Here is a 25,388-nt window from a genome sequence, read left to right on the forward strand (position 1 = left end):
TTACATGTAAGAGTGAGTCGATGATTCAGTGACATTGAACGTTTTCTCATTTGTTGGGAATGTACACAGGAGAACACAGGCACATCGGCATTAAGACAACAGCAGGAGGTTAAATGAAGGAAAATAACAGCGATGGGAATATTTGACTATTGATCAATGGATCTATTAGCATCTTTACAGCCCTGGATAAATCACACCTTGCATCTCCGACAATTAGAAAGTAAAACAGTAAAGCACTGTGCATTAAACAACGACAGAAAATGAATTGGTTCCTCAAGGGGGTTTTCTGGTGTACATCTGCATTTATCAAGCAGTAATGGGAAGCTGCTTTGAAAATACTTGGAGCTATTCATCACTAAAAGCAGTTAAGCTACAGTCAAACTAAACTTTTGAAAAAGTAGCTAGCCAAAGCAATATTTCCCACTGAATCCTGTTTTTGCAACAAAAGAGTCCAAACTTCATGAGTCTTTCTGACTGATTCATACAAAGAACCATCTTAGTACATGTGATGCTGCTTGTATGTTGTTCATTTTTTTTGTCTCTACAATAGCAGATAAATTTAATCATGGTGACAGATTTTTAATTATCTGTCACCATGAAATACTACTGATAAGCCTAGAAACACTAATTTATATAACCAAAATAAAAAACACTGTAACAAACAATAGCATTTTTACCACATAAAATACTAAGTATCACAGATTACTCAAATGAATCATTGAATCATTTATTAATGAAATGATTCTCTAACATTATTGTTATTATTAGCCTTCCCAGTGCAATTTGAAAAAAAAGCATTTTTTTCGACTATAAATCTATGTGAACAGTGTAAATATAAATACAATATAGCATTAAAGACAAAATAACATTTTAACACACTACAATGCTACTTTTTGGAAAAAAGTATCTTGTTACTGGAAAAGCTTTATTGTTACTGTCACACTACTGTAAGTTTGTTACTGGCCAACACTGTTGTCAAGGCATTGTTTGAGAAATAGTAAAGAGGCTTGTATAAGATGAGGGGATGACGAGAGTTTCACTTCATTTCTCCCTGGCGATGATCACCATGGAAATGTTCAGTTCAAACACTTTCCCTGTGGCTCAAGAAGACAGAGACTGATGCTTAACTTTATTATCTTTAGAGAAAGACAGCGAGAACGGATAAAGGAGATGGAGGAAGAGAATGGAGAAGAAAGGAAACTCATCATCCAAAGAACAAAACGTTCTTCCATTTGCATTTAAAAGGGTCATGAGCACGGGAGTGTTTAGCAGGCCACGTGTTAGTGTTTAAATTGATTCCAATAATGTACAATTCTGTCATCATTTAGCTACTCACCCGTGTAACTTTTTTAAGAATACACTGGTCACTCATTTCAAATAATGAATATGAATGAGCACTGGGGCTGTCAAATTACTAAGCTGTTTTATAGCTTTTGCATACTTTTTTAAACAATGACACTTTGAATGATTTGAGGGCGAGTAAAGACCTGTTCACACCAAGAAAGAAAACTATAAAGACAACTATAACGATCATTATATTAGCGTTCTGTCAAGCTCTTTAAAGGCGGGTGGATTCTGATTGGCTGTCATCGTTTTTAGCATTCATCAGGTGGAAAAAATCATTCTGAAAAGTGAGGGGGGGGGGGGGGTGTACAGCGCTCTCTCCATCCTCAATACAACGACTGAGCGAGGCACCGAACCCCCAACTACTCCCTGGACGCTGCAATATAAATAGCTGCAATAGCTGCTCTGGGTGTGTGTTCACGGTGTGTGTGTGTGTTCATTGCTGTGTGTGTGCACACTGTCACATCACTTTCACTTAAGTATTGTCCTTGGTGTGAACAGACCTTAAATTATACCAGAACTTTAATTTTCAAGTGAATCTCTTTAATAATGGGGATAAAATTGACAGAGATGGAAATGTTGAGAATGAAAGAGAATTCCACAGGAAGGAGGGAAGAGGAAAGAGGGATGTGGACCTGTGAGAGAGGGAAGGAAGGAAGGGGCAGAGGGAACGCTTCATTCAGACGGAGCCACTGAACAGGAGGTAATGTGGCAGCTGCTGGAGCGCGCTCTGTACAGACAGGTCAATGAGTGTGTGTTTGTATTGTTATAGGGGGGTGGGGCTGAACAGCTTTGTCTGGTGCCTCTACACGACCCCGTGGGACAAACACTAGTAAAGTTAGTAAGGTGGGGGCAGGTAGTGTTTTTTGTGTGTTATTGTGAGTGTGTGTGAGTTCATTAGCTTCAAGGACACGGAGACAGTATACAGACACTTCTAAACCACAGCTACAGATCATCTCATGAACACAGTCACTGGAAAAACACAATATAGCCATAACAGTTGTTGTCACAGAGTCTTGTTATTGGTTACTAAAACTATTAGTTACTAAAATTATTGGTTACTAAAATCATTTTTGGTAATTAAAATGAAGCTGACATAAATTAGCTGACATAAAATTAAAAAAGAGAGAAATGTCATCCAACTATAATAAATATGTTTCAGGTAAAGTACTAAAATTATTAAAGCTGAAATAAAAATAAATTTAAATTATTTTTAAATATTTTTAAAAGACAATTGAAAAAAATGACCAAAATCACTAAAACTTAAATGAAAAATTTAAATATAAAAATAAAAGCTAATTCAAAATCTATTATAATAGAAAATAACAATAAATGACAGCTTATATTAGAGTTTATTTTTATGTTGTATCAGTTGATGTTGGACATTTTATTTTGCATGCTGACATTCACTTAAAATTAATCTTTAATGTATAAGTTATTCCTTTAATAACACTGTTAAATGTAATCTTTAGCAAATCTCAGAATGAATATCCATTTTTCATACTGTACATCATAAAGTTATGTCTGATTTTACTTCTGGAATTTAAAATGACTGTTGTTAGGTTTTTTATTTATACAAAACTCTTTAGAATTTTTATATAAGCCATTATAGGTTATAATATGACAACAGGACATAAAATATCATGTGAACCTGGACCACAAAACCAGTCATAAGTAGCACGGGTATACTTGTAGCAATAGCCAACAATACACTGTATGGCTCAAAACTATCGATTTTTCTTTTATGCCAAAAATCATTAGGATATTAAGTAAAGATCATGTTCCATGAAGATATTTTGTAGATTTCCTACCATAAATATATCAAAGCATAATTTTTGGTTAAATATACATTGCTAGAAGTTCATTTGGACAAATTTAAAGGCGATTTTCTCAATATTTAGATTTGTTTGCACCCTCAGGTTCCACATTTTCAAATAGTTGTATCTCAGCCAAATATTGTCATATCCTAACAATCCATACATCAATGGAAAGCTCAATTAGTCAGCTTTACATGTGATGTATAAATCTCAATTTCATTACTGTTTTTTTGGTCTGTGGTCACATATAATCTACACATAAAAAACAGCGACCAGAATTTTAATATCAGTGCAGCGCGAACTCAAATGAAAGAGAAGCTGTGCACCTGATCACTGATTGTTTAACTGAAACTCTGAAAATCTTCCCACATTTCACTTGAGTAAGTGTTTGTCATCGAGGTACAGTTCGAACAGTCTGTCCTTTTGTCCCTCACGGCCTGGTTTTCATTCACACCACATTAAAGATAGAGTCTCATCTGTCTCAAGTCTATTCTCATCACATATCCACCTCCTGAGCTCTGGGAGAAAATGTTCCCTACCTCATCATAACTTTTTATTGGTTTAAAAACAGATGGGCGCTGCAGACAAAACAAGGCCGTGTCTGTTTTGTCCTTCGCATAAGACACCTGAGCCTGACCAAACAAGAACAAAAGATAGACATTTTATCTGAGCTGTGTTGCCAGAACATATAAGAGGTTTCTAAATTCTCCCGTCTATATATGAGGTTGTTATTCTGCGGTCAGGTTGTTATTCTGAGGGGCTCACTGGTTGCATAAGTAGCAGGTTGGCTGGAGTAATTATAAGGTGGGTGGAGTTTAGGATGGTAAGCTGTTGTAGACACATTTTCAGACATACACACAAGGAGCAGACGCTGTATCAGACAGCAGCGATAGTCATCAGAGCTGAGACTCAGAGATGTGACTCAGACAGCCAGACGTGTGTTTGGACGTTTGCCGCTATCAGCTGTGTCAGTCGTGTATGACACACACACACAGGGAAAGAAGGTCAGAAAGAAATAGACCACCTAATAATGATTTTGTCATCATTTATTAAACCTCATGCAAGATTTTGGTATGAATTTCTCCATCCAGAAACTCGTACAGGTTTAAAAACAGCATGAAATTGAGTAAACGATGACAGAACTATCCTTTTAAGATTACAATAAACATTGTCTAGTTCTCCTAAGAGAATTTCAATGTATATGAACCGGATGAATAGCTCCTTTAAGGGATTAACTATGTAAGTATACAATGTAAGTGGGGCATAAACCTATTTACAGGAAGGGACCTGAAAACCTCGACAGAAAGGAAGACAATAGCAGAAGGTTGATGGCAGAGACAAACAGTGGGCCGGTAGCCTGCTCTATTTTCACTATATAGGTGAGTTTACAAGAGACAAGACCAGACTTGAGCACCAACAACAGGCCTGCAGAGGAAAAGAGCAAAGGCTGGGAGGCACATAATTAATCGTTAGTTTGAGTGGGTGTACAAACCTAAGCAAAAAACAGACAATAACAGATGATACAGTCACAGTTTACAACATAAATATCGAGAAACATGATTTATATATATTCTCAGACATAATATGATTAACAATGAAGCATTTTTGTACTGATGTGTACTTTTATACCTTATTTGTCAAATTTATAATAAAATGCAATAATACTTATACTTATAACACTAATTAATTATATTAATTATTAAAATTTGATAATAATTGTAATATATTTTATATACACACACACACACTACCATTTAAAGACTTTTGTTTTTATTTTATTTTTTAATTTAAATTTAAATTTATGCTCACCGAATACAGTAAAAACAATAATATTATGAAAAATATTTTTTCTAATTTAATATATTTTAAAATGCAATTTATTCTGTGAAAGCTGTGTTTTCCACAGCCATTACACTATTCTCCAGATGATATTTAGAAATGTCCATGTGTGTTTGTAGCATTCTTAATGCAAGTTTAGGCCCATCCTTTCATTCCACAGCTTCAGCTTAACACAGATATTAGCCCACATTCCATACCTTCAGCCCACCTCACACCCCACCAGACACACAGTCACACTTCCACACTGTACGTCTTTTTTATTTCATGTCCTCAGTACAGTCAACACTAATGCACGCATGCAGACACCACCGTTGATTGGTGCATCCCCTACTGCAGACACACTCTGTGATTCACAGCCAGACAAAAATCACACAATCCAATCCTAAAAATTTCTCCATCTAGAGCTCATCCCACAAATGCAACGGCATTCCTATGTGCACTTAACATCACTCATCCATCATCCATTTCACTCATGTTCACTGGAAAACACACAAAGACCTATGCCCCTCCCTTCCTTGCAGGGTGAGGTTGCAACACCCTCTTCAAAAAGAAAAAACAGCTCTGATTCTTGTAGCTACAGGCCAAGACTAAGTGTTGGTTTACTGCCAATGTTTTGTGCGATCTTTACGGCGTGATTTACAGTGCTGGGCGGTCAAAAAGAGGTAAACGTGAGTGTAACAAGGACACGTGGAATTTTCGTAAGGACTGCAGCGTGTGCTATAAACACTCTTTCCTCTTCACCCTCAGCGAAGGACCTTCATCACTGCAAAAACATGTCCAGAATCCTGCCGATCCCAAATAATAAATCCAAAAATGACAGGCTTCAATGAAACACGATGATTCCTTTCCAGTGCAGTGTCACTGCGACCTCAAACAGTCATTCTGCAAGTTCAATAACAGCGACGAGGCCATAAACTCAAGAAGGCCTGAGATACAAAGACAGGAAGAGGAGCTCTCAGATGGAATGTGCACAACTGCTAACAGTGTAAGACGGAGCTATTGAAAACATGACGATCATTTCATTATCTGCACTCACAATTGTACTGGAATGCCTTGATGTTGTCTCTTTGAAGAGCTCCAAGTCTTTGAAATAAGCTACTATAGGTTATTTCTCATGCTTTGTTACAAAGCTCAGAGGAGAGACACATATTCACTTTAAACTCTGGCAGCTAAACAATATCTGCCTCCCATGTTCAATGAGATAAAGGACAAGGTTGTACAAAGAAAAGAAAGATCACAAATGAATTCTCTTAAATTTCCCAATTGTATCTCTTAGACAGATATAAAGTTAAACCCTTCTAGGAAAAAAAGCCTTAAACCAACATTTGCTGGTCCTTGTTGGCCTCAATTAGGTGGCTTTAGGTTGGTTTTGGGCACTTTTCTGGCTAAACTTAAACCAGATAATACCAGGCTTAACCAGCTAAGACCAGCAAACAATCTTAGGCTAGTTTAAATGGATCATTTTCAGAAAAAGAAGTGATCAAATCTATGCTCAGATTTGGAAACTGGAATGAAATATTTCTTATCAAATTCTTCCTTTTTCAAATTATTATTCAGATTATGGCATTATATTATGAGAGAAGTTGTCTTAGTTATCCCAAAAGACATTTCAGAGAAACATCTGAAACATGAAATGAACCAGAGTTTCCTGAGCTATGAAAAAGCAATGTCTAAAGAATCAGATTTTCCTCTGTGAAGATTCTGTGGCTGTTTCAGATGTACCATTTATCATATATTTGATCTAAAAATCTGCCATTTTCCTTTAAGGATGGTTTAATCTGTGTCTAACAAACTGGCTCTTAGAGAGTTAAATACAGTGCAAATGGAAACCATTAACTAATTTAATGCTAATTTCACTTCTTTTTTAAATATTAATATAAAACTTTCTGGTATTGATCAAAGGTCACACCTGCTGACCTTTTTTGTTCTTATGCCACCTTGGTTAAACACTTGAATTACTTTTGGGCCACAATACGTAGGCATCATATGGATTGAATTTGGTCTCAGATCAGTGCAACTTCTATACAGCTTGATGCTGAAATCCATGTGTGCATGATTATGAGGATAATGAGGATGAGGAGCAGATCCTGTCCATCAGACCCTCCAGGAGAGTGTGTGTGTGTGGGGGGGGGGTTCAGGTCAGCGATGGGGAATTCCTCCCTCCTAAACACAAGAGCTGGAGGGTGAGTCAGGATTGAGTCACAGAGGCGATGCAGGGTGGAGATGGACTCAGATTACTCAGCTGTCTTCTAAAGATGGGGTCTTTCTCTTATTTAAAGATCCCTAACGCAACATGACTCAACATTCTTAACTTAGCGATTAATTCAGCCTAGTTACCGCAACTCGAGAGTGATCTCAGTAAGTCAACAGCCCTCTCACAAGTGTACACAACTCGCCTCCTTCATCACCGACCACCTCAGGAGGAATCAATATAAACTTACTCTGATTTCAACAAACTATAAAACGTACAAAAAAATGAAGAGAAAAGGAAATGCCTTGGAATTGAAATACAAAATAAATAAAATTCATACTCTTCATACTCCAAACTTCTTAAAAACACAGTCATCATCTGTTTTCAATGCATGTTCTGATATTCAGTGTACTAATAATTGACCATAACCATTTCAAAGTCCATTTCTATGCCGGGGAATATCCCAGCCTCTGCAGGGGGTGAATCTTAGCGTCCAGATTCCTCACAGGCGGAAATACAGTACAGCCCAACTCTCACGTCCAAATACCAAAGCACTGTGTCATTTCTAAACTCTTACATGCTGAACGAGCACCAATACTTTCAAACAATGGCAAGGAACGGATGCTTGGGCCCGTCACTTCACGTTGTTCTTCTCTCCTTCTCTTTTTTCTCTCTCCCTCCTTCTTTCCATTAAAACCTTAATCTTTCAGCTTTCTCCTGAGTCAGCAGAGAAGCTCACAGCGGCAGGGCTCCTTTTCCTTCCACTCTTCCCCCCCGTTATGCCTGCTTTCTCACACTCTCTACTAAGCTTTCAAAACTGTTCCTTAAGAAAAGGCCATTTTTAAAAACCTCAGACTTACGCAGATATATTCCACTGGCCTCTGTGTGAAGTTTTACAACAATTATTATTGCCTCTTTTATTAAGCCTTTAGTCTACTTGTTCTGATTTGTTGCTGTCATAAACACCTTAAAATGATAAATGTTAAAATAAGTCAAGTAGAAGAACTAAGAAAACCAAAAAGAAAACATGCTATAGGTGTCTCTTGTTTTTTTTTTCTGTCCACTGAGACTAAACTTCACTATCCACTCTAGATATACTTCCCGAGGGCATTTAGCAAAACCAACTTAAAGCGTTCACACAACAATGAGAACAGCAAACACACTCACCAGATAATTCATTTTCAGCCCCGCTGTGAGTCTCTGGGACTCCAGACAGCACTTAACTGCCTGAGATTTGACCCCCGGTGAAAACTCTCTCGGACCGTCTAGCTCTTTGTCAAATCTCTCCGTGTCTCCGTCGGGCAGAAAGTCCGGGCAGCTTCTAACACATACTCCAATTCCGTGATGTCAGAGCCCAAGAATGAAACTGTCCCATATACTTCTCTCTCTTGAACGAGCTTGCTCTCTCTGCGTCTGTCCTGTGCTCTTTCTCTCCCTCCCTCTCTGGCAAAAGGAGGAGGGAAAATGCAAAGGGCAACCTGACACCCTCCCAGTTCCTTCTCAATCCTGACATTCCCTCTCCCTGCTGCCGATTGGCTGAGGACTCTGTTCTTATGTTAATAAACTTACCCTCTTCCTCCCCCTGCCTGTGAGGAATGTTTAGTGAACCTCTCTGTAGACCTGAGAAAGACACAGACATTGGGTTTTTTTGCCCATCCGCTGTACCCCTCACACACAAACACACAGATTTGTCTAGACCCCTTTCTTTAGCCTCAAACTTTCTGTCTTCCCTCTGCTGCTGCTCACACAAAGCTTCTTCTTTACTTCGGCAGGACACAAAAAAGCTAAACTCCACAGACAGTTGGAGTGTATTAAAACGTTTAACCTCTTTTTTCAGTATATATCTGACCTGAATTATTGAAGTACTATCGATTAAAAAAAGGGTAGGTAGAGATGGGTAGTCTTTTTATGGATCCTGAGGGGAATAATTGTTAGTGACTTAACGTATCACTGAAGCAAAACTCAAATCTCTGTTATTTTCTATCTCCATTTCAAATTACATTAATTTATCATGGAAAGACACTTAAGCAAATAAATTAGACTATATTTCACAAAATAAACAAAAAACAAAGTTTACTTTTTAACCCAGACATGAAGCTAAAAAAATAATCAGGGGACATAAAATGCAATAAAATAAATGGAATGAAACTAAACAAAATGATTTATATTATAATAAGTAGGCATCACATATATATAAATATATATCTTTTTTAAATGAGACATTTGAATAATGATTGTTAGTTATGTAAACTAAGCTAATCCGTTCCTGTTTGATTTTGTCTTCACAATTCACCAGGAAGACGAATTTCAAAGCATGACATCATTGTCCAATTCTCCCGTTGAGGGAGGGACCAGGTCATGGGGTCAAATTGGGATCCACATTTAAATCAATGTGGTAAATAGGCAAAAGCTGCAGGCCCTAATGGATAGTCTCCTGCGATTTACAGATAAAGAAAATCCAGTCCTCAGATGAGTGCGAGGCATAAAATAACTATTCCTACCTAAAAGCTGAAATGTAAAGAGAGGTCACCGAAGAGAGGCACGCTGTCCTCAAACTGCAGCTGGGGTCAGGAGAGAGGTCAGTCAGGTAGGAGACAGCAGGCCTCCAGCATTTTGAAGCAGCATTCCAGAACCTGATCTGCCCTAGCTGGAGAATACTATCTCATTTTGAGCAGAAGACAGTTTTATGATATTACTTGATAATAGATGGATGATATGATATGGTATGAAAAGTTACCTTTTCAGTTTGGGTATATGATTTTAAAAATCTAGTTTCAACCCACTCACTAGTTCTGTAGTAAAGTGATAGTTCCTTAATTTCATCCTAAACTATATGACTTTCTTTCTACTGTGGAACATAAAAGAGGTATTTTGTAAAACATTGTCTCATTGTTTTCTCGTCTAGGTGTTTAACAAGAAGAACATCACAAAGGTTTAAAACAACGTCAGTATATGACAAAATAATTGTCCTTTTTGTGTTAACTGTTCTTTAAGTCCACTAGCAAGGGAATGAGATATTACTGGGGGTATCCCAAATTTAAAAAAATGTAAAAAAAAGTACATAATATAAGATATATATGATAATATACATATATAAGATAATCTAATTACACAATTATATACATATATGTACGATAAAGCCTTGTTTGTTTATTAAAGGGGAAGTCGTGGCCTAATGGTTAGAGAGTCGGACTTGTAATCCAAAAGTTGCGGGTTCGAGTCTCGGGCCGGCAGGGATTGTAGGTGGGGGGAGTGAATGTCCAGCGCTCTCTCCACCCTCAATACCACGACTGAGGTGCCCTTGAGCAAGGCACCGAACCCCCAACTGCTCCCCGGGCGCCGCAGCATAAAATGGCTGCCCACTGCTCCGGGTGTGTGTTCACAGTGTGTGTGTGTTCACTGCTGTGTGTGTGCACGATGGATGGGTTAAATGCAGAGCACGAATTCCGAGTATGGGTCACCATACTTGGCAGTATGTCACTTCACTTCACTTCACTTCACTAAAGGGAGAGTTTCACCTAAAAATATTCACTAATTATGTAAATATTGTTTCATGTTCTAAACCCATATGGCTTTCTTTGTTCTGGGAACAATACTGGACGCCAATGACTTTCACTGTATAAGATATTATTACATTTTTTGCAATGCTTCATTATATATTCTTAATGTGATAACGTACACTACCATTTTAATTTTTTTTTAAAAGTCTCATATAACCATGTCTCATATAACCATATAAACAGTAATATTTGGAAATATTAGTACAATTTAAAATAATTTATTTCTTTGATGGAAAAGCTCCAGTCATCAGTGTAACATCATAAATACATTTAGTGTCACTTTTGATCAATTTAATGCATCCTATATTTGAATAAACATGTTACTTAAAAAAATCTGACAGACCCCAACATTTGTAAACTGGAGTGCATGTACACTATCTGTCTTGCTTAATAATTAAAAAAAAAAAAAAAAAAAAGCATTACAGCGATGATGTAAATAAATATCTGTGACTTTAATACTTGAATTATAATCAGTCTCCCAATGTTTAGTGATTAAAACCTTTTCCAGTGCTCAAATTCATGCTCATGTTATAGAGAAGAGAGGGAATTGAGACACAGCCCTCAATACCTGAGTGACTACAATCCCCTGATGCCCATGAATGTTGGGCCATGAATTACACGGAACAACTGGTGTCAAATCAGCAAGATTCTCCCTAATTGAAAGTGCCGTAGGAATTTAAAACCCTTATCGTCACACAGTGACTGTCTTCTCAGGCCACGAGGTGCCATGTCTGGTCTCCATGACAATTGAGCGGCACTTCATCTCGCACTACGGGGTGGCTGCTGCTACGCAAGATGGATTTCGATGGTCGAGACAACATTCTCTCTTTCTAATATTCTCTGTTATTTATTTCCATAAACTAAGCCTGAATGACATCAGAGCTGTCATTGAAATTAGCAAGTGTGCGTGGATTTTGTCACCACAGAGATTAGACATCAGACATCATTTCAATTAGCGCCTCACCCCCTCTCGCTCTTCAGCTAATAAGCCCCGTTCCGTCAGCGCCCACTAACCACAATCCTGTTATATATCGGAAAGAGGTGGGTGTTGGGCAATGCTTGTCTGGAGGTGAGAGGTCTAACTACATGTCACAAAGCACCTAGAAAGGTGAAAATGAGACAATCTTTGCTGTTTAACAGACCGCTGCACCCTTTCGTGAAATCGTTCTGTATAAAATATTCAATGACTAGAATATGTGTGACGTCTGCTGTACCTTAGCCTCTGTTGGAGAGTATTCATGGCTCAGTGAGTGTGGAACAGTAGGTTCATTGTGTCTGAGCGGCCCGGGCTCGGTTTGGTCAGGCTGTCACACCTACGCACAATGTTGTTCAGCTGGCAGCGTTTCGGCCGTGGAGTCACGACCGCTGCCCAGTGGCCTCTGTAACCCCCCACATGCCGCACGTGTCATGAGATTCAGGGCAATCCGACAAGAAAGGCTCAGCCAAGTCGGATCGGACCCAGCCACCCCAGAACAGACCAAGCATTTAGGGCTACAGATGTGGGTCAGATAATGTGAATATGGAAATCCCATTTTCCTCTAAATCAAGGTAATGTTTCTTTTTTTTTTTCTCTAACTCTCTGAACCGTTCCAAGAAGTAAAACATCTCCGTTAGGATTTCTCTACATCAGTCCTCTGAATTCCAGAAGAATCTGCTGGAAAAGTTTGGTAGGAAGGTGAACTAGGATGTAACTCGGAACAACAGGATGATTTATTCAACACAGCCAAGCTTCAAGAATGAGCAGAATTTCAAACACTAGGTTTATAAAAATGGCACACTTTATTACAGTATCTTAGTTTTTTTTTTATTTTCCTATTATTATAACATAAAATTATATTTATTGTATTTAGTGTTCCTTGTTGGGTCTGACATAATACAAATCTGTGTTATTTTCACATTGGTTGGAAACTTAGCGTTCCTTTTACTGTTTTTAACTGGTAGAAATGGATACAAATTCTTTTCTTTTAACAAACTGATTTTAAATGAACATTGTTTTAATTTTTTTCAAGTATTAAGTGTGTAAAGTATTTAAAGTATTAAAGTAATAATAAGCCTTTAATCAGTTTCAAGTTATTGACAATATTGATAAATAGCTGATAAATTATTATAAAATATTACACTAAAAACTAAAATTAATCATTTGAAATGGTACAACAGAATTTAGGCATCACAAACCTATGAAATACAATATATACTGTATATATAGAAAGAGAGAGAGAGAGAGAGAGAGAGAGAGAGAGAGATTAAAAACATTTTATTAAATATATTATTATTATTACGATTAACTTTAAGTATGAGGGTTAGATGGCAAAGGTAAGTGTAAAAATATACATAACAGTATGTAAATACTGAAAAAAAAAAAATCAAATATTGTCAGATAACAGACACTGATATTGTCCCATACTGATAGATTGTGCAACCACAATTTAATAGATTTATTTTCAGTTATTTCCTTTAACTCCTATGAAGTCCTAAAAGCATCTGTGTGCTAAAAGCATCTGTTTAAAACTGTAGGAAGTTAAAAATAGGACGCTTTTTTCTCCAAAAGTTCAAAAGTGTCACATTCTCCAATTGACAAGTGTTGCTTCCCTTCTCCATTATTTTGAACCCACCAATATCATGACATGACCACAATATCGCAGCAAAATTTGAACTCTCCAGATTGATAAGAGAGCCCTTTTAAGTACATCTGAGCTCATCTCTATGGCTTGTTATGATGAATGCTTTGAAAAGTCTGTCTAAAATAAGTCCCAAGATCACTGTCAAAGTTAAAAGAAACACTCAAAGCATTTCCTGTGTCTGAATGAGGGCTGTATTGGGAGCTTAATTCTTTGGTGCAACATCATCAAGAATTACTAATGCAGCTCCTGAAAACAACGACAGCGGCAGCAGCATCCTGCCCATGATGCACTGCTCTAGTCTCTGCTCCGAGAAAAAACAATGCACATCCTTGTATTGAGACATCCGGCCCCCCAGCCAACAGCAATATTCAAGCAGCTTTGAAGGACAAAGGAATAAAGAGTTCCTTTCTTTGTTGGGACTGTCAGGCCCGCTGCGCAAGTCTGTCACAGAGGCCTTTCAAATACTTATGACGAAGAGAGAGAAAATCCTCAGCCACACACTCACGTGAAAGCACACACACTCACTTGCTTAAAAGTACAGGTCTAAATAAACACACAAACATGTGCTACACAAAACAGGACAATCATTTGTCCTACAGGACACTGCAGCAGATGCAGTGACCGGCGGACAGGCAGCTTTCCAAAACTGTCTCTGGAGTGTTTGTGGTCTTCCCTTATCCACAAACAGAGGATAAGCGTCTGTATCTGTACAGAACAGGAAAAAACAAGACCTAGCCCCTATGAAGATCAACCCAAATCTAAATCACAGCCCTATTTTACACACTTAACACACAACAGGAGAAACAGGGCTGATCAGACCAAACCGAAATTTAATTTCCATAGATAATTATATTTGTTTATTTTCAGATTTGGGTTCTCATTATTATTTGTCCTCTTATCAGTCATGGTAATACTTTAAGATGATTAAAAACCACAAAGTGAATCAATCTTCCTCTCTTTTAATCTAAAGTTGCAAGGATGAGACTTATGGCGTGTGCAAAGCAAGCAAAAGAAGCACACACACACACTGAGAACAACATCAGCACTCAACGACGACTCACTTTTCTCATCCTCACTGCAATAAAAAGATTAGCATTAATGTGGCAGGAAGTAAATGGAATTATGTAGAGTTGAGCATAATCAGGGAGCACTGGGGATATTACTATTCCTCACAATCTGTGTGTGTGTGTGTGTGTGTGTGTATGCTTCACACAGTCTCAATAAAGCAGAAAGCCTTCCAATCAGCACCTCCTCCTTTATTCTCCCAACACACACACATAAAAGGAGAGGAAAGATGGAGGAGAACAATAAATGAACCTGGGCATCCCGCTAGTTAATTAGATAGTGCTGATTTGATTTTTCATTTCAATCCTTTTTTTCTCTTTTCTTTTTTTTTGTTGCTCTCTGGTTTCTGGAACCCATTGGAAAGAGCTCTCTCCCAAAGAAAATTTTATTGATTTAAAAAAAAAAATAATAATAATATTAAAAAATAAAGAACTAAAACAATACATAAAATATAATATTAATTAATTAAAAATAAAACTGAAAATATAATCACCCGACAAAACAATAATCACTCGATGCTGAAACATCACTAACTGTGTTTTCCTTTCCCAGAATGACTTTTGAATTATTTATTTCTTAGTGTGGGCATGTCTGGAAATGATTTTTGAAAATGTGACTTGTGCTGGTCTCTGATGTTTTGATATTTTTCCCATTTTAGGAGAATGCACTTCTGTTTAGACTCAAAGAATCGTTCATCCTTTGGTTTTTCAGAACTTTTAGCATCTTTTTTGTATTTAGATTTACAAAAAAATTAAAAATCTAAATGAGAACATACCATTGACTTCTATATTTTTATACATAAAGCTAACAGACTAACACTATCCGAACTCTTAAAATACACATTTTATGATTATGATTTTATTTCTGAATCATTTTACCTTTGAGAACATCCCCTAAGGACGGTTTTGTTAGATTTAGCTAACTTACTTCACTTAATCAGCTCACACTCACACACACTAATCCAAGAATCTAGTGAGAACTGCACCTAGAGAGTGACTAGCCTCTTAATTAACTATGAAGCAGAGAGACCCATCAGATATTCAAGGCACAGACACGCAAACACACACCGTGAGACACCAAAGAACTTCGAACAATCCTACAAATCTCCTTGAGACGGACACAGCCTCCCCTCCCCCTCTCAGTGGAATGCAGGAATGTGGTGCTAAACCTAGCAGAACACCACTCTCTCCGACCATCACTTCCAGGAAGGGGACCGTTTTCCCATGGGCTGGGTTTGTCCAAGAAGCCGTTCTGTTTGAACCCCACCTCATCCATATAACCCAAGTGAACAAGGGTCTCCACAACAACAGCTTTAATTATGATCCTCCCGCAAAACGATCTGTCTGGAGAATTGTGAGTTAATATTCTTCCCAGACATTAACGCTGTTATTACGCTCTCTTACAAGTAGCTTCACTGTCTGAAAGGTTAATTAGGAATTGCTGCAATTTCCCACTTTCATAAATGTGCTTCCAACAATAAAAAGCGCAGTTGTAATCAGAAAGCGGCAGCCGTTTGAAGCTATCTGTGGGGAATGAGAAACGTCTGATATAAACTCAATTGCTTGATACACTGTTTCATTCGTTTATTTCTAGTCTACTGCGTTTCACCGCACGTGTGTGTGTGTGTGTGTGTGTGTGTGGCCTCGCGTAACCAAGATTTTACTCTCTGCCCTTGAAAATGAACAAGTCAGTGTGAGAAACACAGTCTCTGGGTCCCAGTCGTCTGGATAAGGCAATAAGCGGAGGTCTTGGGAAAGTGTTGAGATAAGACCACCACAGCCAGAGCTGACAGGCCATCAGTAACTGCCATCTAATGTAATCTCATTACCAGTCTCTCCACCGTCCGACTCCTGTCTAATTTCATCTGATTAGTCTTCATGCCACTCTTTAGTGTCAAATATAGATTTTCAATGATACACTGTGGTGTACTAGGGAGATATGTTTGCCAAAAAGTAATTAAATAAAATTTGAGGCTTTTTATAGTACATTTTTGTAAGATTGTAAATACTCTATCACACAAAGAATGGCTTTAAGTTTTAATAAATAAAGCTTTTGAGATGTTGAGATTGAGGCAATGGCTGCTGCACTTCTTGTTATCAGGGTTATGGACTCCAGTCATTAGCATTCAAGAATATAACATTACTAAAAATGTTTTGCTATAAAATTACGTTATTTCTATTTCATGTAATGAAGGGAATATGTTATGCTTGACAAATCTTACCAAGCATGAAACAAAAGTAAATTATGAATGCTTTGAACTTGGCTCTGAATACATAAATAATATGACTGTTCACTTTTACTTTGAAAACATCAGAAAAATAATCTTGTTAATTAAAACAAATGTGTGTGTATTTTAAATGAAAAGTGAATGGTAACTTTTTTTTAAATGTTTTTGTAGGAAATTTCCAAGATTAATAAAAAATACAGTAATAATGTGAAATATTATTACAATTCAAAAGGACTGTTTTATATTATAATATAAGGCAAAGCCGAATTCTCAGCAAACAGTCTTCAGTGTCACATGATCCTTCAAAAATCATTCTAATATGATTTCTAATATCTTTTTTAGGATTCTTTCATGAACAGAAAGATTAAATAAACAATGCATTTGAAATTGAAATCTTTTAAAAATTATAACTGTCTTTATTGTCAATTTGGAACAATTTATTGCATCCTTGATAAATAAAAAAATACATTCCTTTAAAAACAAAAATTACTGACTCATAACTTTTGAACTCTTCATCAAATATTGTGGACAAAAATGGAAGTCCTTTCATGGAATAAGTCTTGTGCAAATGTCTCCACAAAAGATGGCTTGACATGCTGAAACAACTGATGGCTGAGCAAAACCACAGCAGCAAATAACTAATAATGAAAATAGCTTGAGATGAAGGGGGAGAGGTCAGAGTTCAGTCATGAGGTCTGAAATGCAGTCTCTGGTTTCTTTCAATTCCAAGTTCTGCAGTTGCTTCCATCCAATACGCTGCCACATTATCTCAACTCTCAGATCCACAGCCTACATTATAGCTTTCGAGTGCCACGCTGAGAAAAGCTACATTACAATCAAGTATTTAAAGTCATATCACCCAAATAATTAATAATTAATTATTTTGTGCGCATCTCATTTGCTAAAATTAAGTTGTGTGAACCTATAATATACACTGGCATAATATCAATCATCAGCCCCTATGATCTCTAGTTATTGGTATCAGATCCATTGAAAAACTATACTGGTAATTTAACTGACAGCATTATCCAAAGCCACTTATAGAAATGGGCAACAACCAAAGTGTTCTGAACTTCAAGGGAACAATGGTAGCTCATGGATCGCCCATGTTGCAGACCTCCAACCTTTTTGTTATCAACCGTTACACCACACCACCCCGTAACTTACAGTAAGTGGACACTGATGAGGCTCCAGCGAGAACTGAGAGTCATGCATGAGAGCACTTAAAGATCACGCCTGGATCTCAATTCTCAGAACATGAATCAGTGTCTCAGTGTCTTTAAAACAGAGATTATGAAAGCGTTTCTTGCTTTAAACACCATCAGACAGCAGCATCATGTAATACATGGACAGTTATGTCAGTCCCGCTGCAGTGCAGTGGCGCTTATAGAGTTCAGGCAGGTCAGATGAAATTATTAACTCCACTGACCTACAGATAAACATCACATTGATCTGTGTGAGAGGCCGGAGAGAGGGGATTGGCCGTGTGGCTGTCTCTCCACCACAGCATATCAGCAATCTAACACACCTCATTTAGCCCACTGGAGGAGAGGGCAAACGCTCATGGAGACGGACAGATTTTCTGAGACACCGCGATGTCTGGGTCTCAGAGGTTGTGGTTTTGTCGGTGGGTTAGGGCAGTACCAGGGTCGGCTGTTCTGAGCTCTCCTCCCTCCCAGGAACCACTAGGGGCACATCCATTACCCCGGCTGAAGTACAGTGCAGTGTGGGGTCGCTGACCTCACTGCACGCTGGTGAAATATAACACCCATTTATCAAGGGGTCTGGAATGCGGCTGAGAAATTAGAGGGGGACAGTGGGTGAAGGGGCAAAGCCAACTATCCCCCAAATACCAGGAATTTAACAGCCCAGCAAGCAATTTTGCACGGGAGAAAGAAAACTGTTAGATGACAGAGTTCTCTCTTGTTCTCTGTTAATGACATCATTGATGAGTGGGGTCAAAGGTCACAAAGCACTCTCCAGCATGTAAAAGTTGACTCAGTGACAGCGTTTTAGACACATCCATTCTAAAATGTTTCACAACCATTTCTGTCTTATGTATCCCAACAGCCCCATCAGAAAACTGAAAGCTGATGTTGACTTATTTTTTTTTTTTTAAATGACAGTGTCATGCACACAAATGTACAAACTTTGCATTAAGTACTAAACATAATCCAGAAGATATTTTTGTAAGTATATTTTATATAAGTTTACATTTACAATATATTTCACAGATTTTATTCATATTAAATAAAATAAAACAGCTAATTGAATGATAAAAATATAAAACAATTAGATAAGTTATAAATATATATATATATATATATATATATATATTTATTATTTTAATTATATATATATATATATATATATATATATACACACATAATATATTACATATACAATATATTTCACAGATTTTATTACTATTTATTAAATAAACATTTGAATAATAAAAACATTATAATAAAATTAGATACAAGTTATACATATATATATAATTGAAAAACAAATTGAATTAATTTGTACACAAGAACGTACATCCTAGGTACATGTAGCTATTGTTGTAAATCACTCCAAAACGAGTGTGGGTATGTCAGTGTGTAGATATAATGGCCTTTAATAAGCAGATCAGTATCTGTGCTGCTCTGCGATGGTCTATGTGCCATTAACGCCTCTTAGAGATCATCTCAGAGACCCATCAATTCCTGAGAGGCTGCTACTCTAATGCTGCCTGGAGAGCTGGAAATAAAGGCCTGACCAGCAGCTAATAACTCATTACAGACCCACTGAGCTGGTGGTTAGATAAATAGAGAGGGGAAAACAAACATGTCATTCAGCTTGGTGCCAAAGCATGCATACACACATAAACACACACTCTGCTCTCCAATTTAGTACAGTTATGCCTCCGTTTGACCTTGATAGGCGCCTGTGCTTTAGTCTAAAAATATAAGAGGCCAAATAAACATATTTCATACCGTTTTCACGCCCTGTTTAGACATGAGATCAGGCTGTGATGAGCAGCGATCATGCAGACATGATTGCTGGGAGTGTTGTTAATGAGTTATGTGTGACATGCCAATACTGTGCATTCATCATCCAGCAGGAGGCGCCACTGCTGCCTTGACGGTCACTCCTTACCAGCGTCTCTGTAGGACGTAGGTGTTGCTCTAGAAGAGTTCCAGATCCCACAGATGAGGAGTTTAACGTTCTAGATGCTATCTATCAAAGAGCAGCAAGACAGAGATAAATGACTCCTCTGATCTGAAAAACAAGGGCATTATAATGGGCCGGTAAACTTTGACATGACTTTTAGTTGGTACACACAGTCCCACAAACGTAATAATTATTCATAATTATTCATGCATCTCATTCCAAACCTTGTGTTAAGCAAAAAAGGATAAGAAAATCTGGAAATAAAAACTTGCGTACTTCATGTGAGGGAATTGACTACAGTTTCACGAAACACTGAATGATGTAATCAAACAAGAAAATTGAAAGTTTTCTGATGAAGTGGATCACAGTACCCACAAAATTGGCTTTGTAACCACAACAAACCTTTGTAACCTTTCTTAACCCTGGTGAATTTCAACTGGTGTGAACGTTTCTAAACCTAAAGTTTATATATAGTATACTCAAGTCACGTAATTACTGTGTTTTCATTATTGATCATTGCTGTCACTTTTGGGTACTCATATCCATCTCATAATACACACACAAATGCACACACATATATACGTTACCAGCTGCAGACAGTGCAAGAGCACATTAAAGCTTTATGGAGAATGAAGATCTGTTTAAGCAATGAAGAATGCCCTGCTGATGGGATTCTAATTCCGGTTTCATTTAGAGAGGGACTTTCCTCACAGCCAGGGCCTCGATTAGAGGGGTAACGGGCCGTAAACAGAGAGAGAATGAAAACCAGAGAGAGAAAGGCATGGGAAATTAAGAGAAATCAGCTGGAAAGAAAAGTGTTCGGAAAGGAGAGAAGGATCAGAAGATGTCACTGGTGGTTCATTGTCAAGTATCTACATACATCAATATAAAAACAGAACCGTCATGCTCCACACTCCAAGAGATTCCACTGCAAACAAAAACAAACAGATCCACAGCAGCCATGTGTAACCAGCAGCTGTTAGATCCATCTTACGATCAGCCGTGCAATCAGTTATCAGCTCTCTCTCTCGCCATCTCTCTGACTATCCTGAACTCCATGCTGCACCTACCTCAGTTGGAGCCCCCTGCAGACAGTCAAACATTTTACAGAACACCTGGAAGGGGAGGGGAGGAGATGAGACGTCCGCTCAGACAAACAACACATCAGCCTTAATATGACAGCGCTCTGTGCTTCAGGAAGCACAGTAATACAGAACAACAGACTTCCTCACAGGCTCAAGATAACCATGTAACCATGTTTGGGGGTGTAGCTCACAATATTTAGGTCTGAGAGGCTATGCTATGTGCTCACATTTTATTTACAATATAGTAAAGCCTTAAGTGCTATGTTACTTCTAAACAGTTATTAAATAATTGAAATCTTAAGTAAATTAATTTGTAATAATTGTAGTACAATATAATGGCATAAAAGCATTTAGAATATGCTAATTTTATTAACATATTATTGAGCATTTAAACATTCAATGACTTGACAGGCATAGCTTTTGTATGAAGTTTTCTCTTAAGAAAACTAGTTTTAGACAGACATTCAAGGCACCGTAATGTCACATCTAATGATCTAGAACAAATCCAATGCTTCAGGCATAATCAAACAAATATAGAACTATTTGACTGCATTGTTTAAAGTCAGCATGAAAAATAAATTCACCCTCATTCATCCATGCACACATGCATAAATCACATACATTTTCATTGTAATGCAATATAACAGCATATAAGCACCTGAAACTATTATGGAGTAAAAATTTTGCCCATTAAAATTCTCATGCAGGCGTCTTAGTAGAAAGGAAGTTACACAAGCATTGGATTCAGACGTGCCAGCTATTGGTATTTAATTATAAATGTGACTTTGGACCACAATGCCAGGGTTCAATTTTTTGAAATTGAGATTTATACAACATCTGAAAGCTGAATAAATAAGCTTTCGTTGATGTATGGTTTGTTAGGATAGGATACAATATTTGGTCGAGATACAACTATTTGAAAATCTGGAATCTGAGGGTGCAAGATATTGAGAAAATCGCCTTTAAAGTTGTCCAAATGAAGTCCTTAGCAATGCACATTACTAAGTTTTGATATATTTATGGTAGGAAATTTACAAAATATCTTCATGGAACATGATCTTTACTTGATATACTAATGATTTATAGGGAATAAAAGATAAATCGATAATTTTGACCCATATGTATTTTTGGCTATTGCTACAAATATACCTGTGCTACTTATGACTGGTTTTGTGGTCCAGGGTCACATATTACTCTATAATTTGTATTTTAGCACAACTGAATCTTAGCATCCAGGATTGAAACTATACATTTTAAAATACGCAATGAAGCAGCGATTTACAGAATTATGGATATAAAAGGATAATTGTACTAAACCTTGTGCATGGTACTAATTCTACTAAACTAGATGAATGTATACATGACATGTGATGCTGTAAATCTTAGAAGGCAGTTTAAATCAAATCATCTGCTGTGGAGTAATAATGAGGATGCTCTTGTAAAACTGCATTCATATGCAAATATATTCGGCGTGTGTCCACGTACGCGTGCGAGTGTGCGCTCTGAGGCTTCCCTGCTGCCATGGCTCATTCCTGACCTGTTGGCTTCTGTTTTGTCTCAATGGAGACATGCTTCGTTCAATGTAATAATTACTGTGTTTCTATGACTAAACACTACACATTGCACACTTTTTTCTCTCAGCTCTGGTGTTACTTGGAATATACAGGTCTGCATAAAACATACACCCTATAGCAATATGTATTCATAGATGTAAGTATACTGCTCAGGGTGTTTCTTGTGCTTTCCATGTTTTCATGCCTGCACCGAGTACGCGTCTCTGATTGGGGTCGCCGTGGAAACAGGGCGACGGTCCAATGCAGCTCCTGCCTGCACAGGTAAAACACGCGATGCGGCTTTGATGAATCAACCTGTTGTTGACACAGCTGCACATCCTTTCTCTCTCTCTTTCCTCGATAACTCGAAACAGTGTCATCACAGTCAGATATCAAGTTCATTTTAAAAGTTTGCCAAATTACAGAATTAGAAGTACACTTTCACTGAAATCCAGATACACTGCCAAAACTTTCATCTGGATATGTTGTAAAGATTTTGGTTTTTGGCCAGAAGAAAAAACAAAAAAACAGGCCAAAATATTAACTGAAAACATCAACAGAAACTGTTACTGCCAAAACTAATATGAGTAAAAGGGATAGTTCACCCAAAAATTTAAAAATCTATCAATAATTACTCACCCTCATGTCGTTCCAAACCCGTAAGATATTTGTTCATCTTCACAACACAAATTAAGATATTTTAAATTAAATCCGAGAGCTTTCTGACCCTGCATAGACAGCAATGCAACTACCATATTCAAGGCCCAGAAAGGTAGTAAGGACATCGTTAAAATATTCCTTGTGAAATCAGTGGTTCAACCTTAATTTTATAAAGCTATGAGAATATTTTTGTGCACACAGAAAACAAACATAATGACTTTATTCAACAATTTTTTCTCCTCTATGTCAGTCTTTGATGAGCATTCATGACAGTACCACGCAGCCTGTGTATTCTTTTCTTTGCAGACAAGCTGCTGCGTATCTGGGTTCTGCGTCAGAATGCCGGCTCCTGCATTAGCAGCACCACACGAATGAGTCTTGGTACTCTCACGAGTGCTCTTCGAAGACTGACACGGAAGAGAAGTAATTGTTGAATAATGCCATTATTTTTGTTTTCTTTGTGTACAAAAACTATTCTCTGGACTATTTTTATGATGTCCTCACAACCTTTCTGGGCCTTGAACATGGTAGTTGCATTGCTGTCTATGCAGAAAGCTCTCAGATTTCATCCCAAAAAACAAACAAACTTGATTTGAGTTCCAAGATTAACAAAGGCCATATGGGTTTGGAATGACATGAAGATGAGTAATTATTTAATGACAGAACTTTAAGGTGAACTATCACTAATAAAAGTTCAAATATTACTGTAAATTATGATAAAATAAGACTTAAATACATATAAAAATTATGTGTACCTCAGAGAACAAAATTATAAAATTGTGCGTGCAGTTTCTGTTCTGAAGAAAGCCTATGATGAACAGGTGCCATTTGAGCTTTATCCTGAGGCGTAGGACCATAAAAGCCCAGATGATGATGGCCAACTGTAGAGAAGAACCGGTGTTCTGCACTTACTGAATCTGCAACATTTTACATCTATTTCCCCCTGCACTGCCAGAGGCCAACACGCTCAAGAGTCCAACATGTCCAACATCAAAAGCACACATACACACAAACACTATGCTGAGCCTTAGGCCACGCTCACACATCATCAGCACCAAGTCAGGCTCCATCCAGCGATGAGAGAGAACCCCGTCACTAGAGACCATGAGAGGGAAAAGACAAGATAGGTCTGAGGAAAGGATAAAAAGCTTGGGAGAAGATAGACAGATAATGGCTTGAGGACCAATTAGAATGACATTTTACAATCTGTCGTATCATATGTATAATCTAACCAGCAGAACTATTGTGTCCCACTTCTGATGAATGGAAGTTAGATCACACATGATAGTCTTAGACTGAGGGATGATAAAAAATACAAGGCATTAAAAGTAACATATATAGCATTCTAGTGAAATAACCATTCACCTAAGAAAAGTATAAAAGAATGGCAGTTGGATGTTGAAACCAACATGTTGTTGGATCTATCTATCTGTCTGTCTGTCTTTATGTCTTTGTCTACTGTTCTTTTGAATTTTCTATTAATCAAAGAATCCCAAAAATGTATCACATATTTATAATAAGATTTTTTTCTAAATCAGCATATTACAATAATTTCTGAATGACTGTATTTTTAATTAAATAAATACAGCCTTGGTGAGCATAAGAGACTTCCTTCAAATACATGAAAAATATCTTACCAACCCCAACAATAATGTATATTTGATATATTATGACATTATATTGTAATGAATACATGTACTGTATATGTATAGTTGTGCGCATACACTAAAACATCTAGTACATCATAAAAATCCCCTTTCAGCTTGACTAGTTGTTCAGATAATTCCATGACATTCAATAATTTTGAAAATATGTAATACATCCATAGATTTTACACAAAACTTTACTAGCATTGCCATTTAGTTTCTTTAAACCACATCTTTGATGTTGAAATGTTTCAACTATGGAAGTCGGAAATTTTACGTGTCAATATTCCACATCCAAATTTGACTGGAACACAGCATAACTGCTATATTCTGTGAAATTCCTGCACATACACCCCACATTGACACTGGCCTAAGGGTCAGGCTGTGTTTCCATGGTTACGAGCCCCAGAGGACAGCGCAGGAGTAGAGGAGAGTAGCAGTGAAGGGAGTGGAGACAGATCGGACTTGTCCAATTTTTCTGATAAGAGACTTGGAGCAGCTCGTTCCATATTCTCCTACTACCATCCATCAGCTTGGGTCACACAACGCTGATCCTGCATGCGTCCTCACCTCTGACCCTGTTCATCACTCATGCTAACCCAGCGTTTATCTGTGCCACACACA

At 37.5% G+C, this 25,388-nt stretch overlaps 1 protein-coding gene across 7 annotated transcripts in view; it reads right to left on the reverse strand.

Moving 5' to 3' along the window:
• LOC306842658 (breast cancer anti-estrogen resistance protein 1-like) overlaps positions 1–25,388 on the reverse strand; it is an 88,805-nt gene that overhangs the window by 35,814 nt on the left and 27,603 nt on the right. For 2 of the 7 annotated variants that reach the window (XM_079373630.1, XM_079373627.1), the window contains exon 2: positions 19,806–19,886. The exons of 2 other annotated variants lie outside the window; for them this stretch is intronic. In XM_079373630.1, the coding sequence (XP_079229756.1) occupies positions 19,806–19,886 (81 nt within the window). Of the gene's footprint in view, positions 1–8,358; positions 8,634–19,805; positions 20,936–25,388 lie in introns of those variants that run through there. 3 more of the 7 variants (XM_079373631.1, XM_079373628.1, XM_079373632.1) reach the window with 3 other exon arrangements.

This window comes from Barbus barbus, assembly GCF_936440315.1.
Source record: "Barbus barbus genome assembly, chromosome: 23".
Taxonomy (NCBI): Eukaryota; Metazoa; Chordata; class Actinopteri; order Cypriniformes; family Cyprinidae; genus Barbus; species Barbus barbus.